At 40.2% G+C, this 10428-nt stretch overlaps 1 protein-coding gene across 1 annotated transcript in view; it reads right to left on the reverse strand.

Annotated features, from left to right (window-relative positions):
- Positions 1–9353, reverse strand: part of RAB23 (RAB23, member RAS oncogene family) — a 19984-nt gene extending 10631 nt beyond the window's left edge. Inside the window, exons 1-4 of the mRNA XM_032778387.2 lie at positions 9230–9353; positions 3790–3999; positions 2822–2907; positions 1116–1272 (exon numbers count right to left, since the gene is read on the reverse strand). Of these exons, the coding sequence (XP_032634278.1) occupies positions 1116–1272; positions 2822–2907; positions 3790–3944 (398 nt within the window). The 5' untranslated portion in view covers positions 3945–3999; positions 9230–9353. The remainder of the gene's footprint in view (positions 1–1115; positions 1273–2821; positions 2908–3789; positions 4000–9229) is intronic.
- Positions 9354–10428: the final 1075 nt, after the last annotated feature.

Below are 10428 nucleotides of genomic sequence, written 5' to 3' on the forward strand. Positions count from 1 at the left end.
GAGAACTGGGACAAGGGATGTCATGAGGTGGGAAGGGATGAAGAGGAAGGTTTACAGAAGTAAAAGAGGCGAGAAACCTCAGTGATGGTGACATGGAAGAAAGAGGAGGTCACATTAGATCTTGTTTATTTTCTCTTTGAAAATCAGTAATATCCTGTGTGGATGAAGGAAGGGGAAGTTGAGCTTTAGGAGGATATCAAACGGGGAGAACAGGAAGCGAGGACAGTCAGTGTAGGAAACAATGACAGGGAGAAGTAGTTTAGCTAGACCAGGAAAACTGCAGAACTAAAGGAGGGGAGACTGACTTAATAGTGGAAGTATTCACCATGGTCATTCAACTTTCTCCACAGGGACAAATAGGAGTAGAGAAAGTGGATGCTGGGGGCAATGCGAGTTGCAATTTCTGAGTTTGATTCCCGGATGAGGGACAGCATGGAATAGAATGAATTGACAACTCAGTCTATGGAGGAAAGACCCGGGAAGAGGGAGCTGGAGTGACTGAGTTTGTGGATGTTAATGGGCTGTAAATTTCTATAATACAGAAATACAATACTTTGATAAAACATGAGTATATGAAAAAACAATTTCAAGAAGAGAAAATAAAAGCAAACTTATAAAGGCACATTTTAAAAATCTGTTTAACACAGTTTGGCAACTGTGTGCATTCACTAACCAAACCAGAGTACAAAACGTGGTTGGGCTACAACTGAGTTTAACAACTATTGTAAAATTTGGGCTGCAGAGAAGGCATATTTTACAGCTCTCTGAGTATAAAATGGAGTAATATCTCATTGTGGCCCAACCAGACTATTTACAGGGCTCCCTGCTCATTTTTGAAGGTGCTTAGAAAACAAAAGAAAAAAAAAAACTTGGAAGTGAGCACTAACTCCCTAATCTAGAAAACACATAAGTACATGAGTAACTTTACTCATGGGAATAGCACCACTGAGGTTTGTGGAATTATCCAAGTGTGGTTGCAGAATTAGGCCCTAGGTTTGGAAATTTAGTAAACATACGATTACATGAATCTTCACCATCAACTCCCATAGCTTTTGAAAAATAAAAGACTGCAATAAATCCTCTGATTTCAAAAGACAGTATGATGAAATGCCTACTTCTTTATACAAGAATCATCCAGGAGGTCAATCTTATTCTGCACAAGCACCGTGGGGATGTCTCCAACTTCAGCCACAACTTTCTCCTTCCAGGTGGGGATTGTTTCAAAAGAATCCCTGTCAGTAGTAGAAAATACAAGCACACAAGCCTGGGCTCCTAAAAACAAAGACAATTATCAATTTAGTAAGAGAAAAATAAAGACAAACCTATAAAAAGGTATTTGGGATATGGTGGCTTTTCATTTTATTTCAGACAGGCAGAGTTTTATTACTATATTGTGTCAAAATGATGGTTAGGGAGCCTTAAAGTAAGATTAATAGACTGTCATCTTATTTTGGTCATTAATACTGTTCTTCAAGATAGCTGTCATTCTGCTACCTTTCAAGCTACTCCAGCAGGCAGAGAAAGAGGGGGAAGGGGAAGGGAGAGAGAGAGAGAGGTCTGTCTGTTGCTTATTTTTATTAATATGCAAGGCTTCTCAGATACTACAGTAAGGGCCATACACGTACCTAGGTAATCTTTAATATCTGTAAAGATACTTCATAATGTACGTATGCCATCTACTTCTGAGATTTGTTACATTTAGTTTACAAATTCAGGTGAAAAAATGCTGTAGCAATTTTTTTGGAGGTTTTTTGCTTGAAAAGTTAAAATTTTCAGAGTTTTGTTTTGTTTTACAAACAATTTTCTCAGAGCTTTAAAAAAAAGTTAATTTCTAATTCAAGCACATTTCCTTCATGTTGTTTTGAAGGAAATGACCAGAATTTTACAATTTTAAAGCATTTATACACAGTGGCAGCAACTCTTTTGCTATTGCGATGGTAGTGAAAATGGATTGTCAATCGGCTACTGAACGCGTTACTTGTAAGGTGGCTGACAATCATTACTGAAAATTTGCATCAATGGTCTTTTGATTATCCAGTGGCCCGAAGTCATCAGCAAGCTCGAACACACAGGAAAATACTCAATGGTTTATATTCCTTTCAAAGCTTCTGTTTAATAGTTACTATTATAATGCTGGATACTTGTTACCTACATAAATATTTAATATTTTTGTGAATTCTTCTTGGCCTCAAGAATATCCTGTGGCAGATATCTAACTGGGCACTTTGTGGAAAATATTTCCTTTAATCAATGTGAACTTTCCAAGTTTCAGTTTCATTGAATATCCCTTTGTTATTGTATGAGAGCAAGTAGAAGGTCTCAGTCTAGTTCATTGCTGTGTATACTTTTCTCAGGTCCCCCCTTATTCATTTTCTTACTAAGGTGAAACATGCCCAAATTTTCCAATCTGAGGATTTTTCTATGATCCTAATTATTCTCATTGCCCATCTTTAACACCTATTTCTTTTTTCCTCTACAGTGACAAGAGCTACACACAGTATACCAGGCAAGGGCATTCCACTGAGTTAGTTACACATATACAAAAAGGGTTCTGACACCAAGTCTTCTCTCTCTCCTTCGCACACACTTTCATTCTGGCATCAGAAATCTATCCAGCCATTAGACTAATTATGTTCTATCCTATTTAAATGGCAGCTCTGTGAATTTCGCATTCAATGGCACTTAATGAAGTCAGATATACTGCATGTCTGGGAATAAATACTAAAGAATCTGAAAAGGTTAGGCCAACTGTATTACATTTTTCTCAAGTTACCTACAAAAATTAAATAAACAGCAAGATGTAAAATACAGGATTTTTAACCTCTATAATAGGCCTTAGTTATTGCATCAAACTCCTCTTGACCTGCTGTGTCCCACAACATCAGCCTGACATCTTCATCATTAACTCTGAAATAAATGGAATAAATGTTTAATCAACACACTGAATACAGAGACTCAAGACTAAAGAGACACTCAAAACAAAGCACACGTATTAAAAACATTTCTCTTGTTTATAATGTATTTTGGATGAGAAAAAAAATTTCATCACAGATACGGTTTACTTTTTTGCACTTCATTCTGCTTGGACAGAGAAGAAAAGGACTAGTCTCAGTCTCTCCTTGGCCAGTATGATCTAGTGCAATGCTGTTGAGCTCAAATTTCCAATAGGACAGAAAACGTTCAAAGACAAAAAAAAAGGGGACAAAAATAATGTTTTTTAAAATTCATACTGGATTTTGTAAATCCCGTGTCTTAAAAAGAAAAAAAAATGAAAGAGAACCTATGCTCCCGAACAGTTCTCCTTCAACACATTTATTTATTTAATTTATTTACTTAGGTGATCTGTGAACTTATGTTTTTCATTACCTTAATATCTTCCCCTCCTTTAAATATGATTAGATATCATCTGCTTACACTACTAGTAATCTAAGAGTCTGAAACAGCTATTTGAAACCATTTTACATACTGAACTCCTGCTTTCATTTTTAACCACATAGCTTATAACAAATGTTTCCTTTTTTTAAAAACAAGGAATGCAAATAAAAATCAGCACTTAACATATACAAACCTCTTAGAAAAGTCATCAAGTATGTCTGAGTGATCCAATTACTACACATATGCTTCACTTTTAGCCCTCTGAACAAGATGTAAAAAAAATAAAAATAAATAAAAATTCCCCAGTCTTTAGTCTGGGAGATAGTTTGAGTTCCAAATCTCCACATGCCTGCTAATCACAACAGCACTAAGGAAATAAAGGCAGAAGTAGCATGACATCTGCTGAATACATACTGAATTTGTCTCTCCAAGAAATCTACTCCAATAGTTTTCTTGTAGTCTTTTGTAAAAATTCCTTTGCAATATCTCTGAATCATACTGGACTTCCCAACTGCTCCATTTCCTACCACCACCACCTTGATGGCCACTTCCATATCCTCCTCCAACATCTCTGCAGCTGAGAACCTCTAGTTACTTCAGGAGCATGAATTTTATCTCCCAAATCTGTAATTGAAGTAAATATTATGTTCATGAAAATACTGTAAATAGAAAAAGGTCTTGTAAATAGGCACTGGACTGGACTCTCAAAATCCGGTTTCAATTTCCAGCTCTGCTAAAGACTTCTTCTGTGACTTTGGGAAAATAACTTTGTATCTCTGTGCTTCAGTTCTCCATCTATAAAATAGGGCTAAAAATGAGGGCTGTCAATTAATCGCAGCGAAGTCACATGATTTTAAAATCATGATTCTTTTTTTTTTTTTTTTTAANTGCTGTGTATTATTTGTATCATGGTAGTGCCTGGAAACCCAAACAGAGATAGGAGCCTGTTGTACTAGGCTTGGTACAAACATAGTAAGAGACCATCTCCGCCCTTAACAGTTCAATCTAAATAAGCCAGACAAAAAAAGGAAGTATTTTTATTAGGGTTGTTAAGCAATTAACAAATTGTGATTAATTGCAAAATTAATCGCTCTGCTAAACAATAATAGAATACCATTTATTTAAATATTTGTGGATGTTTTCTACATTTTCAAATATATTGAGTTTAATTATAACAGAATACAAAGTATAAGGTACTCACTTCATATTTATTTTTATTACAAATATTTGGACTGTAAAAAACAAAATGAATAGTATTTTTCAGTTCACCTAATACAAGTACTGTAGTGCAGTCTCTTTATCATGAAAGTTTAACTTACAAAAGTAGAATTATATACAAAAAAACTGTTTTATTTTTGAATGCAATGTAAAACTTTAGAACCTACAAGTCCACTCAGTCCTACTTCTTGTTCAGCCAATAACTCAGACAAACAAGTTTGTTTACAATTTGCAGAAGTTAATGTTGCCCACTTCTTGTTTACAAAGTCACCAGAAAGTGAGAACAGGTGTTCACATGGCACTGTCGTAGCTAGCATCACAAGATATTTATGTGCCAGATGTGCTAAAGATTCATACGTTCCTTCATGCTTCAGCCACCATTCCAAAGCACATGAGTCCATGCTGATGATGGGTTCTGCTCAATAATGATCCAAAGCAGAGTGGACTGATGCATGTTCATTTTCATCATGTGAGTCAGATGCCACGAGCAGAAGGTTGATTTGTTTTTTGGTGTTTTGGGTTCTGTAGTGTCTGCATTGGAGTGTTGCTCTTTTAAGACTTTTCAAAGCCTGCTCCACACCTCGTCCCTCTCAGATTTTGGATGGCACTTCAGATTCTTAAATCTTGGGTCGAGTGCTGTAGCTATTTTTCTAAATTTCATATTGGTACCTTCTTTGCGTTTTGTCAACTCTGCAGTGAAAGTGTTTTAAAAACAAACATCTTGGGTCATCATCCGAGACTGCTATAACATGAAATGTGGGTAAAACAGAGCAGGAGACATACAATTCTCTCCCAAGGAGTTCAGTCACAGAGTTAATTAACAGTATTTTTTTTTTAAACGAGCCTCATCAGCATGGACTCATGTGCTTTGGAATGGTGGCTGAAGCATGAAGGAACGTATGAATCTTTAGCACATCTGGCACATAAATATCTTGTGATGCTAGCTACGACAGTGCCATGTGAACACCTGTTCTCACTTTCTGGTGACTTTGTAAACAAGAAGTGGGCAACATTAACTTCTGCAAATTGTAAACAAACTTGTTTGTCTGAGTTATTGGCTGAACAAGAAGTAGGACTGAGTGGACTTGTAGGTTCTAAAGTTTTACATTGCATTCAAAAATAAAACAGTTTTTTTGTATATAATTCTACTTTTGTAAGTTAAACTTTCATGATAAAGAGACTGCACTACAGTACTTGTATTAGGTGAACTGAAAAATACTATTCATTTTGTTTTTTACAGTCCAAATATTTGTAATAAAAATAAATATGAAGTGAGTACCTTATACTTTGTATTCTGTTATAATTAAACTCAATATATTTGAAAATGTAGAAAACATCCACAAATATTTAAATAAATGGTATTCTATTATTGTTTAGCAGAGCGATTAATTTTGCAATTAATCACAATTTGTTAATTGCTTAACAACCATAATAAAAATACTTCCTTTTTTTGTCTGGCTTATTTAGATTGAACTGTTAAGGGCGGAGATGGTCTCTTACTATGTTTGTACCAAGCCTAGTACAACAGGCTCCTATCTCTGTTTGGGTTTCCAGGCACTACCATGATACAAATAATACACAGCAGTAGTAACAACAACAGGGCAGCACTGAAAGCACACTGTTTTTACAAACGATGATAAAAGTTTAGCATTATTTCTATTCTAACATGTACTTTGTGTAAACTCTGAAAATAAGTTATGTTGCCATGTGCCACGTGCCACAAGCTGCTTGTGAAACTAGAGCTACTATTAGTCTTAAGCAACTTTACAAATCTGCTATTTGGCAAATACACAATCTACAGTGTATTGCCTTATGGAAAGGATGAAATATGCATCCAAAATATACAAAGGCAAATACATGAGTTTTTGGTGTCTTTTGTTTTTACAGTTAGAAATTTAACTGAATTTGTTGTATCCTATTGACAGGATTTCTCCTTGGCAGCCTCCAAGCCAACAGCTGCCTAAAATGAGAGTTTACAGAAAAAAAGATCTTTTGGTCTCAGCAGATTGTGTAAATGGGGGAATCATATCATTCTATTATGCAAATACATGCATTTTGGTTACAAGAGATGTATTTAGCTTAAACTCCTCCGATTTGATTTCTAATAGGTATACCAAGCCTGATACGGCTTCCCATGAAATCGTTTAGACTTTTGCCATTGACCTCAATAAGAACAGGATTAGGACCTAAATTCACACCTATTTCCCCTATCTCTGCTCCTAATACCCACATATGTATCTCATACGGATTCCTCAGGAAATGTTTGACTCTACAATTAGTAAGTTTTTGATTCCAAAGCCACATGCCTTATATTGATGCTTGTTAATCTGTCTGAATAGCAATTCTTTTCCAGAGAATGAACAGGCAAATTTAGGCACTGAAATTGTTTACTTATCCTTTGACATGGTAAATAAGTGTTCACCGAGATGCAAGTTATTTATTATAGTATATTTAAAAATAATAGGTGGGATTGTGTTGTCACGTTTGTACAGCAGGTTTATATTAAGCAGAATTTTCTTTCAAACAATTTTTATAATGTTATCATGATACTGCGCTTATTTCACAATAGCTTCTGTGCTTTCTCAATTTTGTATTTTCTTCCTTAAAAATATTAGGGAATTCTGAATTATTTTATATCAAGAAAATAACTGAAGTCAGACTTGAATTTAAAGAATGTCTTCTCCCCAAAGTTCAAATCAAAAGTGAAGTAATTAAGGAATAATTACCATGTAAACCCATGTGAGAGTTATTATTTGTATTCTGTTAGCACCCACACCGAGCTAGGCATTGTCCACTATACACAGATTGCCCCTTTAGAAAGTTTAAAAAAAAAAATCAAGGTAACTTTGGTATGTTACCAAAATAAGCTGCACCACTGCAACCTCAGCTTTGCTCTGGGGCAGCACCTTGTTGTTACGTGTTTACACCAGCGTAATGGCAATGATGCAAATTTCCATAATTGTAAACAGGACCAAATTACTACTGTACATGGGCAAAGCTCACAGACAGATTATTAGTAATGTGCAGCTCTTGCATGAACTAAATTTCTAACATGAAAGCACAGAAAAAATTTGAAGTTAAACATGTTCTGAACATGCTTCATTCTGAGGTTGCAACAAGTACTTCACATACACTTGAAATTAGCAGAGGGTTGTGGTGAACAAACCTGAACTTACACCCATAAAATGCGAAGTCTCCTATGAGTAATGAAAGCACTGCTTTTTGCAATATTTGGATATTATAAAATGAATAACTAGCATTTCAATAGTATTAAGTACCTCTTGTGAGAAGTATTTCCCTATTCTTACAGAAGAGAAAATAGAGTGATAAAGGGACTTGTCCAAGGCCACACACTGGCAAAGCTGGAATGCCTGATGCCTCCCCCCGTCTCATCCATGTAAGCAGTGGCACCACAAGGATTGCAAAAGTGTGGGGGCCAGGCTTGGCCTGGCTGCCCCTCCATCATGACTATGGGGCAGCTGGGCCAAATTTCAGTGCATGGCATTGTGACCCAGTGCACAGGTTTGCAATGCCACTCAAAATTGGCCCAGCATCCGTCCCCTGACATGACAGTAGAGTGGCCGGGCCAAGGGAAAGCGTCTGTTGTTACAGCACCCAGCTCTGGTCAGGGGCTAAGGGATGGGGGCATTGTGCCGCTTCTGAGTTCAGGTTCTCAAAATAGGGGGCATGCTCCACATTTAAAAAGTGTGAAGGGATGGCTCTTTAGTTCTTCCATTTCCAGCACCCCTGCATGTAAGTATTTAAGTACCACTATACTATCCATTAGTGTAGTAAATATAGTTATGACACATATGCATACATTTTTAGGGAATAATCACAAAGAATAGCTAAAATTCCAAGTACACTGAAGACACTGGAAGCTGTCTTGTCATTTTCAATCACAGCTTATACTCTATAGGGAAAGACATTTATCTGGGAGAACTGTCAAGGTGTCTGCACAAACAAAACTGTAGCGTCAAAACGCTTGTACGCTGGCTTTCTAAAGGATGCTTAGGCTGGTCCCAAGTGTAACTGTGATAAACACTACGCTTCCCCATTGCAGCAATACCGCTCTTAAGGGAACAGGAGGATCGCAGCCGGGCTCATACATGCTGCCTCCTTAACCCCTCCCGATGTTGTTCTTTTCAGGGCATTTGCACACTCACTCGTTCCCTTCCCCAGGTAAATCAAGCAGCCCCACCCCCCAGCCACTTTCCTTCCCCACCGAGGCCGGGACAAGCCCCAGCCCGCGACCGCAGCGCCCCAGCCGGGGTAACCAAACCACAGCGCGTCCGCCCAAACTGCACTGCAGGCGGGGCCCTGCCCATCGCGCACAGTGCGAGCCCAGAGCGACCAGCCCCACCGCCGCGTAGCATCCTCCCGGGGCAGGGTAACCCGAGCCCGCAGGGGCTGCCAGCCCCGCCGGCGGCAACAACACCTCCTCCCCCCGGAGTAACCGAGCACTGCGCCCCCAGCCCGCGTCTCCTCCGTCTAGTCCCGTCCCATCCCATCCCCACCCCGACCCCGCACCCGGCTCCACGCTCCCCCCAGCATCCCAGCGGGCCCGCCCCCGCCTCCCCGAACCCGGCTCCGCGCCCCCGCACCCTCCGGTGCTGCACCCCAGCGGCTCACAGACCCGCTCGGAGGCGCTGGCCCTGGGAAGCTGGGGGGCCGCTGCAGGCTGAGCGGCTGCGGCTCCGTCTGGGAGATCGGGAGGAAACCGCGCAGCCGAGCCAACCCAACCCGGACGCACATCCCGGCTCCCGCAGCCGGAAACACCGTCAGGGCCGCGGGCTCGGCGCGGAGAGGTCCCCGCCCGTTGCCTCCGCCTCCCCGAGCGGCTGCAGTCAGGGACAGCGGCGGCCGCTAGCGAGGGAGTGAGGTGGAGCAGGCCCCCGGGCTTCCCTCGCTGTGGCCAGCCGCTGGGGTGAACTTGCGCTGTCGCTCCAGAGGTGGTTGGCTGCAGGGGTCTGGGGCAGGCCCGTTATAGAAACTAGAACCGGCTGCTGAGTGTGGGATTAAACTACAACAACCCCTAAAGTCATGGAGGAGAGTAGGTGGGCGGGGGCTGCTCACACTGGGGATTGGGCTCATGGACAGGGCTGAGCTGAATGCTTGTGTAAGCAGAGTCAGGAGGAGCTGTAACCTGACATCTGGTGGTGAATTATGGGAAGTGTGGCAAGAATGTCCGGAATGTGAAATCTCAAATATTTGCATAGGCACACCCAGCAAGGAGCCAGGGAATGGTTATTTTGACCTTTCTGGGATCCCCAATTTCTTCATTATTGGGGCAGGATAAATAAAAAGTGTTGCCACCTGATTATGTGAATGAGGAACTATGAGACTGTTTTATAACAGAAATGTCTCAATATAAATTAAATGACACTTGCTAGACAAGGGACATGGGTTCCAAAACCTAGTGACTTGAGAGAGGTTGGGAACAGGTGTCTGGGCCTGGTGGTGTAGGCTTCTTGTAGAGCCAGAAGCACCAGTTCTACTCCCCCTTCTCCTTCCACTGTAGAATGTCAGAGTTGATTTTTTTTATTCCCTCAAGACTCTAGATACAGGTTGCTGAGCTGAACTCACTTTGGGCTAATGGTGCACTAGCACTGGGCCTCACCTACTATGTGCTGAGATCACTAAGGCTATGTCTAGACTACCTGCTGTATTGGTGGGTTAAAATTGATTGCTTGGGGATTGATATATTGTGTCTCATCTTGATGTGATATATCAATCCCTGAGCTTGCTTATATCGATTCCGGAACTCTACCAACCCCAACAGAGTTCCGGAATCAACAGGGGGAGCCGTGGACATCGATCCTGTGTGGTGAGGAT

This window comes from Chelonoidis abingdonii, chromosome 3 (assembly GCF_003597395.2).
Source record: "Chelonoidis abingdonii isolate Lonesome George chromosome 3, CheloAbing_2.0, whole genome shotgun sequence".
Taxonomy (NCBI): Eukaryota; Metazoa; Chordata; order Testudines; family Testudinidae; genus Chelonoidis; species Chelonoidis abingdonii.